Here is a 15,708-nt window from a genome sequence, read left to right as displayed (position 1 = left end):
AAAACATCCTGTAATCAACACCTGTTTGTGCCCCCTTCTAGTGTGCAAGCCACCTGTAGATAGCAGGTAGTAGATTATTGTATGTATTAACTTGTTGTATTACCTAAACAAGACATACTGAGTGCCAAAAACGGTGGCCTTTTCCATTTGAAGGGGCATGGACTGACCATTTTGAACATTGGGATTGAAGAGATGGGCTGTGGGCATGGCCAGCTACAACATTAAGCCCCAGAGCATGACTGTAATCTGAACATAGCTAGCAAACCAAGCTACTAAACGCATGTGCTGTGCTGCAGACTGATGGAACCTTCTAGACAGGTTGGAAAAGGGAGGGGAGGGTGGAGTTGAGGGGTGGGTTTAAATCACAGTCTCTCAGCAAGTCAAGGCATTGGGGTTTCTAAGAGGTTCCAGGAGAATGCAAGAGGGGTGGTTGTTGGGCTCTCTACGGGAACAGGGTGAAGCTAACAGAGACTGGTGTGCTCCTGGTCTATGAGGTCAGACCTCCACTGAAGTAATCTGGTTCATCTGGGCCCTCATGGACTGAACGCTGTTGAGGATCTTCTTCTGGTGGCCGGCCAGCGTCACACCCACTCTGAGGATGTCACTAGGAAAAGAAAGCATTTATTCAGTTCCACCTCACCCACAGGACTCCACTAAAACTTTAAGTCCTTTATTGAGTGAAGAGATTGATATTCACTACCATGTCACATGTCAAATGAAGCTATAGCCTTCTCCTTGGTATTTATTACCTCATGACCCCATGAATTTCATTCAGTCCAGAACAAACATGTCAGTGATTTTCTCTGGCTACCGCCCTATTCGATTGGGATTAGTTTTACAGGGGGAGGTGGCATAATGTAATTCTTACTGGAGCATGTCTATAAATTTAGTCCCGTCTAAATCTACCATGCCAGTAATATTTATGGCCTGTGCGTACCCACGCCAGTAAAGTTCTAGCCTCTTTTACCAAAAAATAACCTCACGTAAAACCTGTTCTGTTCAAACTGACCTCCTTGACCTCCTCTTCAGTGTTTCTTGTGAGTTTTCTTCACTCTTCCAGCTATGTTGTTACCAATTACTTTACGCTAGTGGTGTAACGATTCACCAATTCAAATCGATGCGCCAGGTAGGGTGACCAAGTCCAAATGACCAAATTGCAGGACAGGCATGTTGATTTTGCAGGACATTGCGGGACGGTTGAATAATACTCAGAAAAAGGTAGGAAACATGTTCACGTGTTATATTCTTTATCATAGTATGACAATAATGGAAGAATTTTACAACTTCACTGAATTAGATTCAATAGCAGGCCTAAAAAAGCTCACCGTTTGAATGGCAAGAGAACCGGCTAATATAGGCTACAATCATAAATCAAATGTTGTGCTATGTTGGCAACAAAGTATTAAAAATAACATTTATTAACCTTATTCAATTTTTTTCCCTCCTCGTTTTCTTCCTACCTCTACCTCCTATATTCTCCTCTCTCTCTCTCTCTCTCTCTCAATGTGTCACCAGACAGTTAGTTGAGTATCAACATTGGACTATGCAAATAAAGTATTATCCCTAATTATATAATTTACTCCTTGTGTGTTTCTCTCCCTACGAGTACACATGCTTGTCTTTGCCAGTGTTTTCAGTGAAGGTTCATGTCCCTCACTCAAAGAAAACAAACTTTTCCCCTCCTTTTCAAGCTCCTCTGCCCATTATTTTGTCAAGATTGTTGACCGTTCTAAATATATCTCTTTTAAGTTGACTGCATGGTTGAATGAAATGATATGGAGGAGAGAAAAATGAGTCTCCAATATCAACTTTAAATTTAACTTCACTTTGGTTGATACCATACACCACAGCCTCAGTCTAGCTGAGCCAGCAGCAGATGTCAAGGCACAAATCTGTCAGGTTTGGTTAGCAGAACCAAGCAGGTTAATTTCATTAAACTGTATTTCCATGACACTGTAAAGTTCTGTAGTGGACAAATGTCACGGGTAGTCTCGACCTTTACCATTGCAAATGCTATTTTAAGACTGTGATCAGATAGGATGCTTTTTTCTGCTGCTCAAACACAAAGGCAGCTGTGAGCGTCACTGGTAACGATTCAAAAAGTGATGTGATGGTTCGAAATGAACAAATCACCAAAAAGACTCGGGGTACACAGCACTATTGAAAATAACTGAATAAGAGGTGCAGGCACGTTTAAAAAAAGCATGTCTTTGAGTCACTCAATACTGCATACTGCATTGTCATTCAGAGTCACTGGCAATCTCAATGAACATGTAATGGTGAACATCATCACCAAATTCCTCTCTATGGGATCTATTTTCTCCACAAAGTGGATGAATATCAAAAACAGCTGACTTACTCCATGGTCATTTGAGACACCACATCGAAACTAGCGAAGCCTTCGTTGGCAAAGTTCTCCTTGTACTGGCCCATCTTGATGCCGTCCAGCCACTCATCCACTGTGCTGAAAGAGGAGAAGTCTGGTGTGCTGCGGTCGAGCAGAGGTAAGTGAACACTGAAGGATAAAAAGTAGAAAAAAATAACATTCAAGCATGTGAAACATCATTTTCAAGATTGCAGTACAGCACACAAATATGGAAAGCTCATACCAGCTTCCACATTTGAGTTTAACTTAAGCAGCAGTAATTTGTGAGGGACGTAGGAGTGTGTTGTGATGGAAGTCCCCTCTGTCTGCCATACCTTGATGAGAGTGGCGTCATGGCCTTGAGGCTGTTGGGATTACGGATCATCTTGTCCAGGGTGCTAACAATCTGGCTGAATTTGGGCCGGTTGTTGCGGTCCTTCTGCCAGCAGTCCAGCATCAGCTGATGCAATGCGCTAGGGCAATCCATAGGGGGCGGTAACCTGTAGTCCTGCTCTATGGCATTTATAACCTAAGCGTATTGACATCAAATACAGACTTATGTTGTGTCTCAGAGAACATGACCACAACCTGCCATGGTGGCAGAACTAGTGACCACACACAGCAGATTGGACATAGAAGAAGACGAATTTATACTGAATGAAAAAACATTTGACAGTGATTTGTTTGAGGGATAAACCACTTTCATGTAACTGTAGCTTGTTCCATGTAACACTGTGACTTGAATATTAGACTTTTAAATTTCAGCTATTCGGCTTACATGTATCCATGCAATATTATTTTCTCTTTAACTTGACTTGAGCTCTGCACCTGTAAAGGTTGATGTATAGGGAGCCAAAGGTGACATCAGTTCCGTCAACCCTTGGGTTGACTTTACCGTATGTCAGTGTATGGGAGGTTACTTCATATTAGCAATCTAAAAAGCATATGGCTTTGATTTTGAAATATATTTTAGTAAGCATCAACACATCTCGTTCGACTTAATTTCATAAAAATCCATTCAGTATTGTTTACATGAGCAACAAAATTAGTTTACCGAACTACACTACCTGGCAGGCGTTTAGCTAGCTGGAATGTTCCATTTCCTGCAAAGGGAACAAGCTACAGTAGCTAGCTAGCTGCTTCACAGGCTGAAAAAAATGTTGGCAGTTACTATTGTGAGCCTGAATTCATACTTTAGCGAAGTCCCAAACTGCATCTCAAGAGGTGAAACCTTACCCATGCATGACAGTGTCTACTTCCTACTCAGGTGGATCACTCCCACTATCAACACTTGCTACATTCTATGTTCTTCTTCTTTTCTGTACGTTTCTATGCATGAAATAACAGAAATGTGCAAATCGTCTAAAAGTGGAGAGAGGTGAATCTCAACACCATTTGTTGCTTTGTTTATTTGCAGAAGACTACTACTACTGCGGTCAATTAAAAATCGTGCTAGCCGCTAGTCAACCACGGAAAGGCTTCGGCCTACACTTCCGCTTCGGCTCCCTATGCAAGCCAAATTCCAGACAATTGTCCACTGTGTGTGAATACTCTAACCAATAGACCCTTTTCACACTTCTGGGTTCTACGCAACGGAAGTCGTCACAGTTGGGAAACTCGGCAGCAGTTTATGAATGAGAATAATACGTCCATGGAAGACACACCTTGAGTGTTTTCGTCTTTACTGCGATATCTACCAGATTTTTCAGCCAAAGACATTGTTCTTTTGGTGGACCAGTTTTTGATCACAGAGAGGACGAAGCTTGACAAAGCTACAAGCTCTTTTTTGAGAATCACCTCCATGACTACGAAAGTAAACGATCTCTTGTCTAGTTACCTAACATTTGTTAACGTTACCAGGATACGCAGGTCGAAGGTAATGTAGCTAGTAAAGTATTCTTCATTCTCTTTCAGTCATATATGTTAGCGTTCATTTAACTTTAATAAAATTTTTGGGCGAATAACGTTAATACTGTTATGTACATCGTCCAGTGTTGCAGTCAGAGCTTGGTGCTACAGATCGATGAGGAAGAAAGAGGAGCCAATCAAAAGAATGTGGATATTATTAGTTCCTAATGAACCTTATCGATCTGTATCACCAAGCTCTGACTCCAACCTGGCCGTTTACAACACTGTACAAAACAGTTTTAATCACACAAACATGTTATTAAAGTTAAATGACATAACGCTAACATATGACTGAAAGAGAATGAAGAATACTTTACTAGCTATGTTAACTTTACCTGCGTAGTCATGGATGTAATTCTCAAAAAAGAGCTTGTAGCTTTGTCAAGCTTCGTCCTCTCTGTAATCCAAAACTAGTCCACCAAAAGAACAATGTCTTTGGTTGAAAAATCTGGTAGATCTCGCCATAAAGACGAAAACACTTCAGGTGTGTCTTCCATGGACATATTATTCTCATTCATAAACGGCGCTACTGCTGCCGAGTTTCCCTACTTTGACAACTTCCGTTACATAGAACCGGGAAGTGTGAAAAGCGTCTATTCCACTTCATACTATAGTTCACTAATTACAGTGTAAATATAGAGTAACAAACTCACAAAATTTGACAGTGTTGGTTCTGTTACTACAGGACTATTTTTCCTCTGAACTACACTTAATATTTACTTGTTGCATTGGATTAAACTTTAAAAAAATAGATATAAAAAATAAAGATTTGTACCGTACCAACCGTACTGTATGTTCCACTTTCTTAAGAGTGTTAGTTTATCAACTTATAATTTGCACATTTCGACACAACACACATGATATGTGCTAAAACATAAATCCTGGTTGTTTCTAAGAGGCTTTACTCACATCTTGGTTGCTCATGTCCCAGTAGGGCCTCTCTCCATATGACATCACCTCCCACATGACTATGCCGTAGCTCCAGCCATCACTGGAGGAGGTGAATTTCCTGTACTGAATGGCCTCTGGAGCCGTCCATCGGATGGGAATCTTCCCTCCCTGGGAAAGTATGGAGGTCAACAGACAGACAGACAAACAAAGAGAGGCATCACTCCATCACTGATGCAGCCACATAGAGCAGGGGAGGGTTACTTAGATTGCGTTCACACAATTTAGCTTTTTTCAAACTGCCAGCACCTTTTTAGTCAATGGAGAACAACTGGACGGAAAGAGGTTGCTTTGGAAAAGGTGCTGCTCCTGATGCATTTCTAGGCAGAGCTGCTTTCTAAAGTTGAGAGGAGTTATAGGTTTCAGAGGGAGTCAGTATGGAGCACGTTAGCTGTGTTGTGGGAGTTTCTAAATGTGTGAGAGCTGTACATAAGCACTGTTTGGCAGCAAATGGCAGTTGGTCCTTATGGAAACAAGGTGTGTGTCGCACAACACTTTTTTTTATCAGCACAAAACACAGCTGAGGCAGCTTTTTTTTCTACAAAAAAGCAGAATAGTGTGAACATGCCATTTTTCATGTATATTTTTACTGCAGTTTTGAGGTACATGTTTACTTGATTATACCAAGTTGAGGAGCTTTTACTACATTTTAAAGCAAATGTACGCCTTTTTCACTCCACTGTACTGAGCAAACAGGAATTATTGTGACAGAAAGTTTTATCCACAGCAAAACATGAAGGTTCAGAAAATGTTTCAATGTCACACCAGCGGACAGCATAACTGAACCACAGACAACTTAAGCTTAAAGGCATACTGAGTAGGATTTTGCTGGTTGTGGCTTGTAAACACAACTTTCAAAGTTGACCCCTCCTCCCTGCGGTTGCCAGAATGGTAAAAACCAGTTGTGCCAAAAAGTGCAGCGACACAAAACGCATAGCAGACTGAATCTGGGGTTGGCTTTCACCTGTTGGAGAGTATTGAAGGAGAGCACAGGATGAAAAGTGAAGCAGAGTTGGCCTGTTTTCTGTTGGACAGGTAGGTGCCGGTTAGCTTAGCTATCAGCTTTTCTACTGCAACGAAGCTACGCTAACGGTAGCTAGCTGCCAGCTCACAATATACACTAGCTCTGACCAGTTGCTGTCTTTTAGAGTTCGGGACTGCTTGGGGGTGCCAATGTGCGAAAATTGCATAGTACAGCTTTAAGTAGAGGATTTACTGTATGTATTTTTTACTTTTCACCACATGCACATCATCCACTCACCAGGGCGCTGGTATAGGTGGGGTCTGAAGTGTCGTCCTCTAGGAAGCGTGACAGGCCAAAGTCAGACACTTTACACACCAGGTTGCTGTTGACAAGGATATTCCTCGCTGCCAGGTCTCGATGGACATAGTTCATGTCACACAAGTACTTCATGCCAGCTGCAATGCCACGCAACATTCCCACCAGCTGGATCACCGTAAACTGCCCATCGTTTTGCTTTAGGAAAGAAATCAAATTAGTGATTTGTGTGATCAACAATGAATGATTCAAATGAACTCCAAGATATTTTTTTGGGCGGTGGTTCTTTAAAGAAGCTACTTGGTATATCAAATATCACTGAGTAATTGTTGTGAACTGCCTGGAGATTGTATAGTAAATAAGATCCCCCTCATCCCCGCTGCGACCACATGCATCTCTGATGGCCTGGGATCAAATCCCATCAAAACCTTCTCTCCTGTGTCTTCCTTACTCTGTAGACAGCATCACTTGGTTGTCATTGCAATTAATTTAACAGTGGTTAAGAGAAAATCCTACACGGGTACCCTTTAATAAAGAATTCTACTGAAATTGACTTTTAGGTTTTTATTCTGCATAAATAGACTTTTTCCTGAAATTTCCTAGACCTATATTAAAAGGGCAATAAGTACTGTAACATTTTTCCTGCCCCATAGCACAAAATTTGATCATACTGTAGGAATATCAAGATAGTGGATGCTTTATTGCCATGGAGTCAGGATCAATGGTTTGGTTGCAAGAAGATTAAAGTGGCCTCCCAAATTATTGCATGAGCCAATCTATCTCCTTTACCCTTAGGAAGGAGTCGAGGGATCCGTTCTCCATGAACTCAGTGATGATCATCACAGGGCTGCTCTTGGTCACCACCCCCTCTAGATGGATGATGTTAGGGTGGTCAAACTGGCCCATGATGGACGCCTCACTCAGGAAGTCCCGCCTCTGGCGCTCGGTGTAGCCTGCCTTGAGTGTCTTAATAGCCACCAGAATCTCTCTCTTCCCGGGTTGGCGGAGGTTTCCACTGCACACTTCCCCAAACTCACCTGGCGGGCGGAATGAGACCAGTGCTGAGTGATAGGGTGGTTACTGAAAAACCTAATAAAAAACTACATGGCTTGATCTCATTATTGTAAGTTCTAATCAACAAACAGTCACAGAACAAAATGATGTAATACCGTATGTAACAAAATAAAACACTAGTTCACATAATTAAATACAATAAACAAAGAAGTATGAAATCCAAAGCAACCAGTATCACTATCAATACTCAACAATTCTCAGCCCGAGTAACATCCAAACGTGAGACATGTGACTATAACATTAGCTAAATAGCTGATTTTAATGTTTTGACTAGCTACAACTATAACTTGAGTTATGTAATCACAAATTTGGTTATTGGGTTATTATTCCTTGAAAGACGATACCAGCAACCAAGCTTAAAATCACATACTTGAATGGTTGAAAAAAACACTAAATTCACAAAATTTCCTAAACTGGTAAATCCCCTAGCTCCCAAAAAAATTCACACTACCTATGATATACATAGGAATGATACATCAACTGTGTCCTTTCATCATCCTGTCCTTGGTGCTAGACACACCACTGTAAGTAAAAGCCTCTTTGAAACTTTGGTGGGCTCAGATGTGCTGTCTCACAAGACACTTTTTACCACTGTACCAAGCTTGCTCCAGATGGATCACTAAGGTCACTTAAAGCAATATTCCACTTAGTTTTAACATGGGGGTAATTCGGCACTTGACCACCATGAAAACCAGAAAATAAACTAATCACCAAGATCGGATGCAGCTGGACAAGTTTGTAGCGTTTCCCATTCATTTGAATGAGCCACGAAAATAGCCTGAAAACTTAGATTTAACACGTTTGTGAACATATTCAACAACATCCTGCTACTGTGATTTTCAATTGACTGTGGGTTCAACGTTTTAGAAACATAATTTCGCCAAATAGCATTTTTATTGATAGAAGACAACAAAGCGGAGGGATACCATTTAGGAGAGATAGTTCCTGTTTGGGAGACTGGATCTATTTTTATTATTAAATACTAATTTTAGTGTAAAGCAAGAATAGAAATGCAAAATGACGAAGGACCAAAGTTTGCTTTATTGTCTTAAAAGCGGGATCTGTTCTTGAATCTGTTCACCAACGTGTTAAATATAAGTTTTCAGGCTATTTTCCATTCAAATGAATGGGAAGTAAAAATCGAATGCTACAAACTCGTCCCAGATGCATCCAACCTTGGTGATTAGTTTATATTATGGTTTTCATGGTGGTCAAGTGCCAAATAACCCCTCTGTTAAAACTAAGTGGAATATTGATTAAACAAGCTAACATGGTGTCTATGTCTAATGGTGAAGCCACACCTGCAAACAATTCACTAAGCGGCCAATTCGCCTCCATTCATTTTCTACGAGAAGCGATCGATCGCTATGCACTGCATGTTGGGATAGCTCGAGATCCAAACCAAGCTTGTGAGGCGGTGAAAAAGTTGAGCTCAAGTCAGTAAAAATGCAAATGAGTGTGATATTTGTAGCAAAAAAACAATCAAATCTGGGGGACAGAGGAAGCGCAGCCAGGCAGGTAGCTGCATCGTCATGGTGGAGGAGAAAATTATAATTGGAGTGTCTGTCCTGTCAAAATACCGAGCCCAGCGGTATATACTGAGCCAATGATGTTAATGTTAGTTGTAAAGGCCGAACATTATTTTGAATGTAAACAGTTACATAAAAGTAGGCTAAAAGGCTACATTACAGCCGAAAAACAAATAAAAAAGAGTGAAACTCTATATTGCATAAACAGACTTGATGAGTTGAACAAGGCACAACTTAACCCACAAGTGGCCGAATAGTCAAGGCGATGGCGATTCAATGCAAATTCATCGCTTGTGGGTGTGTCTTCACCATAAACGTCCCAGCCTCTCTTTCTGCATATACAACCATGTGTTTGTGTGCTTTGCCAATCAGTTAAAGACAAGTTGTTAATGCCATGGTTGTCCCTTCAAATTGTGGTGGATATCACAAGAGATTATTCTGCATTTGGGGTTGAGCTGCATGGTAACCTTCATACTTATTCTGCAAAATCATCAATCTTCATGTTTAATACAATTTCAGTCAACTGGATTTCACCTAGTATCTTTAAGAATTTTTTTCTGTCTGGATGAGGATTGTAACCGTATTCTTCTGATCTCTGCTGAACTGTCCAGAGTGTTTGTAACCAAAAGGTTACAAACATAACCCCAAACCACTGAAGTAGAAGGAATGGTAAACAACTTCTGTTGGCCCCACTGAGACCCCTCAGAAGTAAATTTGAAATTAGGAAAATTGTGTATATATGACATATCAAAAGGAGATGGTGAGGCATCCCAAGTGCTCAGTACCGTTCCAGCATTATTGTGGAGATCAAATAAGCCCATTAAAAGGTCAGTGTTGCTTCCCCCACAACATACTGCCAAAATATGGTCTTTTTTAATCTTTTACTGGCCTTGTGAAAATAAGCCATTCATTTCCATGTTCATGTGTTGTCCACTTCCATCTGACTGTAGGAATCGTGTATGCTCTCCAAGAAAAGCAGACAGGCCTGAGTTTCATCTACCTGCACCAATGACTTCTTCAATCTTGACACAGGAAATGTCAATCTCCTTGGCAAACTCTCTGACTGCTTCATTGGGGTCTTCATATGTGAAGGGGTCGATGTAGATCTTCATTCCTGGAGACACTTTGACAGAGTAGAGACAAAGGAGAGACCAGCTATAGATTTAGGATAAAGTAAGGCAGGATTTAGAGATCTACCTTTAGTTCCTTCTATATCTGAAAGATCCAGTAGGTAATCTTTAATTAGGAAACCTTTAACCTATATGTTAAAAAAAAGGTGAAAACTACAACAAAAAGTGTATTCCCAAAAATTGTGTGCTACATTAAACACATCAGTACAGGCAAAATATGTGATGTGCACACCTTCCCACATCCATTCCTGATTGACTACCAATTCAAAATTGTAAACATATTTTGGTTGAACATGTTTCACATTCATGTACGGCCACAATCAAGGTATTTTGGTTGTCCTAAAGTAGTTTCTCGTGTCATTTTCAACCTGCCTCTGGAAAAATCATAGAATTAAAAAATGCTCTGCAGTTCGCTAGTCTGTCAGTCTGTTAATTACATTTTGATTTGGCTAATATCAAAATGTGAAAATGCAATGACTCCACTGCTTTTCCAAAATTGGAAAAGAAGAAAGCCTACCTTATAGCAACATACTGTACACTGTAAAACATTTTACTTACTGTGACCACTGGTGTAGTGCTGGAGCTTGTCTGTGTACTCTGATTCTGGTCTATCTGAACTCCTCCTGTTTAGGATAAACACGTAGACTTAAAGCTGGTAGCACAGTCTCAGCATGTTAGCAAGCTCGCCAAAGCAAGGACACCTAAAGCCCATGTATATACTGTACAACTGCTCCAAGGGCTGGCATTGAAAACTAGCCATCATTAGGTAAAATGCTTTGATACAACAAGCATGGTGTTTGACCCTGTAAAGAAAAAACACATGCATTTTTATTGCATCATTTCATGACCTTTAACCAAGTAGCCAAAACCACAGGTGAATTTTGAAGCCAATACAAAATTGGCGGCAGCTCCAAAAAGACTCCAAACACCATGCAAGTCAATGGGACCACAACCCAACTTCTTGCTAAAAATATAAAGTCAATAAATTTTTTCGACAAGAGATTATGTTCTCAGTAGCTAATTTCACTTCTTCTAATGTGTGTCCTTGTGGCGATTTTCTAAATAATTGTGTAATTAACGGGATATAATGGTTATAAAATGGGGTTGTTTTCCTAGTGATTGACAGGTCACCTGTCCAGTGATCAACAGGTCGCCGATTATGGGCCAATAGTAGACGGCGCTGTGGCAGTGCAAACAACCCGTGGCCTAGCTTTGGCTTCTCTGGCTCCAAAAAATATCTTTTGGCTTCAAAACGGCCCTTCAGAAGAACTATGGGTGACGTCATACACTACATCTTTTCTTACAGTCTATGCCTTTAACACGATTGGCTCACCGGTTGCAGACAATGATGAAGACAGCAATGGCAATGATGAAGACTACGCCTGCAGCAGCTGAACCTATGATCAGGGGAAGCTTCTCGTGGATACTGGACTTATATTCCTCTGAAAGTGAAAAGACAGGAAATCAAAATGGCATTCATCTTCAGATACACACTTGACCACAGGATGAATACGACTCTCATGGACATTTCTGCTTTTGACGAGAGCCAACAGTTTCACTGGGCCATATTGTAGCATACGATCAAAATCACCTCATTTGGTGCAATGACTGTAGGCAGCTGTGGGATGGAGCTGCTGTGTCTATGTACAGCGCAAATGAGATTAGAGGGTGTCAATGAGATACTCAGGTAGAAGCTGGATCTCTACTTTTAAAAGACCAGCAGCAAGTTGCACCAGCTGAATGTGCGTTTAATGGTAAGTTAGGGTTTAAAGTCTATACTAAACGTTACATTGAAACTAGTTACGTTGACTAAAGCTATGTCTTTGAGTATAAAGGGACATAAAGGGATATTTCATGTGACCTACATGAGTAACCCACCAAATCGAATTCCTTGTATGTACAAACTTACTTGGCCAATAAAACTGATTCTGATTCATACCTTCGGTCATGGTTTGGAAGTACATCTTGCCACTGAAGCGTCCAAATCCAGCAACAGTCCGAGCCCGAACCTGGAAGACATATATAGCTCCAGGCTTCAGGCCTCGTATGACTGCAGTGTTGGTCTGACTCCTCACTACAGATGAGTTCCACTCCGCCAGGTTCTGAAAAACATGGATCATAAAATCAGACTGCTAATGCTTGCTGGGGTGTATGCAAAAAACATATATTTTATTCTGCGCAATGCTTTTATCCAGGGCAATTCCCAAAACCACATTTCAAAAATGATTCTATTACTGTCAAGGTCACTGTAGCATATGTAAGATTTTCTCAGTAACATAAAACTGTTAAATCAGTGGTCATGGCTTGTTATGTCATATATTTGTTTTTCATCTTTTGTAAAGTGTCTTTGAGTATCATGCGCTTTATAAAAAATGCAACTATCACTGTTACAAACAGAGCCCCAATCATTGGCTTCAAACATGAATGTAGGGCAGTTTAGACTGTTTTGGAAGCCTGTCTTGTTGACTTGTGACTAATAGTTTAGAATCAACAAAGAGGGAAAATAATGAAATCCAACTATAAAAAATGAGCCCACAGGGGATAATTAATGGCTTCAATGGGATAATTAGTGACTTTGCCTGTCACAACAGCTATTTAGTAAATTAAATTAAATAACAGATGAACAATCTTTAACATCATAATGTTCTATTTGTGAATAAAAACATGGTAACAGAGCCCTTGTGAAATATCACAACAAACTTAAGATCTGAACAGCATCAAAGGAGTTCCTGTTTCCGGTTAATATATATATTGAATGTTGATGTACCTTCTCATAGTATTGCAGTTCATAGTCCAGGATGAGTCCGTTGGGCTGGTCAGGCTGGGACCAGGACAACGTGATGCTGTTAGGGGTTCTGCTGACCTGGTGAATGATGGACACTGCTGACGGTGCTGAGAATGATAGACAAGGAGAAATAAATTTAGGATGAAGGGAAACATGAGAGAAAATGTTGGGAGGCACAGATAGACACACTGAAACTAATTATGACTGAATCAGGCTGAAGCAATTTGCAGAGATTATGTGAGGTCTCGGTCATACTGCAGAGTGAAAGTTAAAGGTGCAATGAGGAAGATAATGACTCAACAATTACATGGCCAGGTAGATTTCTGGCTTTCAAATCTCAATCGCCACCAATTGGAATTTCAAGCCACCCACCGCTACCACTTGTTTTTCAACTGCTCCATGATGCAGAGTGGTGGTCACAAGTCATTTTGTTTTCAAGCCAAAAAATGAGAAAGCACTATTATTATTCCAGTATTTTGCATGGCAATATATCACCTCTTCACTCGACGTTTCTGTTGGATCTCTGCTATTAGTTAGCGTCCTCATTATTTTTATATATGACTTTATTATGTCATATATAATTTATGTATAATTATGTAATGTTATGTAATATTTATATACACTACCAGTCAAAAGTTTGGACACACCACTTTTTTTTTATTTTTACTATTTTCCACATTTTAGATAATAGTAAAGACATCAAAAGTATGAAATAACACAAATGGAATTATGCAGTGACCAAAAAAGTGTTAAACAAATCAAAATTGTCTTATATTTTAGATTCTAAAAGTAGTAGTAGCCGCCCTTTGCCTTGATGGAAAGGCAAAGGCTTTGGAAATAAATTCATACATAAGCATCAACTTCTACTATTTATATCTGTGTAAAAAACTAATTTCAAGCATTTAAGCATAAGCCTTTAGATCAAAATGGCTTTAAGATAATGAAAAACATAGTACATTCAATCAGGTGTGTCCAAAACTTTGACTGGTAGTGTATATTTATTATTTAGGTCGATAAAAGCAATAGATTACTTAACATTTAGCAGAATTACCAGTGGGCCATTAGGAAAAAGACAACACAAAAATTGTTCGCTCATTTTTGTAGGTGAACTCAAAGGAAAAATACATCCTCAGATACTTTTATATTGTTAGATATCATCAATCTGTGATGTTCAAATAATTCCAGGGATTATTTTGTGAAGACGTGTTGTAATTTAGTTTTATGGGGTATCCACTTTACAACCTGCCTCATCTACTTTTACTTCAGTTAGTGAATTCCTACATTTCCCAGAATGCCTTTCGACAACCCCTAGAGAAGGGGGCTCTCTGTGCTGTATAGGTGTACGTGGAGAGTGCAATAGCGATATGTAGTGAGTTTTTCCAGTCAAGAAAATTTGGAAAGAGAACAACGCAATGGTGTGCTGTGCCCAGTTGTTCAAATGACAAAAACCCCGTCGAAGAGGGCATTGTCAGTGGATAAATTGGTATCTCTGCCTTTTCCATGATGGATTTCTCCCTTTATGAATGTTGAACATTTGTGCAAAACGGTGACTCTAGAAAGAATTGACACCAAAACCCAGTGGCGGCGCCAGAGATTTTTTCTTGCTGGTGCTACAGTGGGGCTAAATTATTCAGTGATGGTGCTGAGGGGTGTATTGTATGGTAATACGTATTTGCAAGGCCAGACGCGCGACATTCAAAAGTCAGTTTCAAGCATTATGTGCCTACTATAAATACCTCTGTTGATTCACAAGCACACGCAATTGATAGTTCTAATATAGAAGTGAACTGTGACAGCGTAAACAGCATCGGAGACAACCCGGGCTACACCAGAGCATAAACAAACAAACCCAACAGAGCATCCGACCCACAGCGCACAACATGAATCACCAGGTACGCACCAATCCTGCAATCAGCGTTGTGTGCTTTTCAACTGAAAAACGCAACACTAACCTACAATGTCCACTGTTATTCGCATCACATAGACAGGCAATGCCAAAAGATACACCATTATTAAAGTCAAATAAGGCAAACGACAGATGCAAGGCTTTACCAGGAGTTGAACAAATCGTACTCTGACCATGCCTCAATACCTCAATTAAAAACTACTGAATTTAAAGCCAAAATCAACAGAATCACCGCTTAGAAGTCCAAGCAAAACCAGTAGGCTCAACAGCAATAAATGTAATATTTTACTATGGCTTTACTATGACTATGGGGTATCCACAGTTTAATACATCCATGGGTATCCACCACAAAATAATTATAATCATCACTCAGCCAGTATTCCCACTAGCACTACTATGAGGAGCTTGAAAAGTTGAAGTTGGAATATCATCCTCCACGTTCTGTATAGTAAATAAATCTTGCGTGAGTGTGAGTGAGTGACATCACTAGCTTAAGTGGCATCACTAGGTTCTACTACTGATCTGAGGACAGAAACGGCAAGACATTGACGAACTGACAACAAATAAGCAGAAGTGTAGAGTGGATCTGACCTTAGACCAGCGCATAGTTAATAACTTTATACTGCGAGGGACGAGGGTGCTATGGTAATTGGGGGCGCTGTCTGACTAGATCAACTGGAGAAACAAGCTGTATTCAAAAGTATACAGGAAGAGCAGCTGTAATTTGTATGTCAAACTTCAGTTAATTTCTTGGTGGTGCTATGGTGGTGCTATTGTAATTTCT

The 15,708-nt window shown here is 40.2% G+C and overlaps 1 protein-coding gene across 1 annotated transcript in view; it reads right to left on the bottom strand.

The window, feature by feature from the left end:
- Positions 1-495: 495 nt before the first annotated feature.
- Positions 496-15,708, bottom strand: part of ephb2a (eph receptor B2a) — a 60,492-nt gene continuing 45,279 nt past the window's right edge. The window contains exons 6-16 of the mRNA XM_078288120.1: positions 13,001-13,125; positions 12,173-12,335; positions 11,567-11,675; positions 10,792-10,856; positions 10,104-10,226; positions 7,290-7,537; positions 6,483-6,698; positions 5,183-5,332; positions 2,701-2,894; positions 2,360-2,515; positions 496-604 (exon numbers count right to left, since the gene is read on the bottom strand). Coding sequence (XP_078144246.1) covers positions 496-604; positions 2,360-2,515; positions 2,701-2,894; positions 5,183-5,332; positions 6,483-6,698; positions 7,290-7,537; positions 10,104-10,226; positions 10,792-10,856; positions 11,567-11,675; positions 12,173-12,335; positions 13,001-13,125 — 1,658 coding nt within the window. The remainder of the gene's footprint in view (positions 605-2,359; positions 2,516-2,700; positions 2,895-5,182; positions 5,333-6,482; positions 6,699-7,289; positions 7,538-10,103; positions 10,227-10,791; positions 10,857-11,566; positions 11,676-12,172; positions 12,336-13,000; positions 13,126-15,708) is intronic.

Source organism: Centroberyx gerrardi, chromosome 14 (assembly GCF_048128805.1).
Source record: "Centroberyx gerrardi isolate f3 chromosome 14, fCenGer3.hap1.cur.20231027, whole genome shotgun sequence".
In the NCBI taxonomy this organism is placed as follows: Eukaryota; Metazoa; Chordata; class Actinopteri; order Beryciformes; family Berycidae; genus Centroberyx; species Centroberyx gerrardi.
This window is presented reverse-complemented; position numbering and strand designations above follow the sequence as displayed.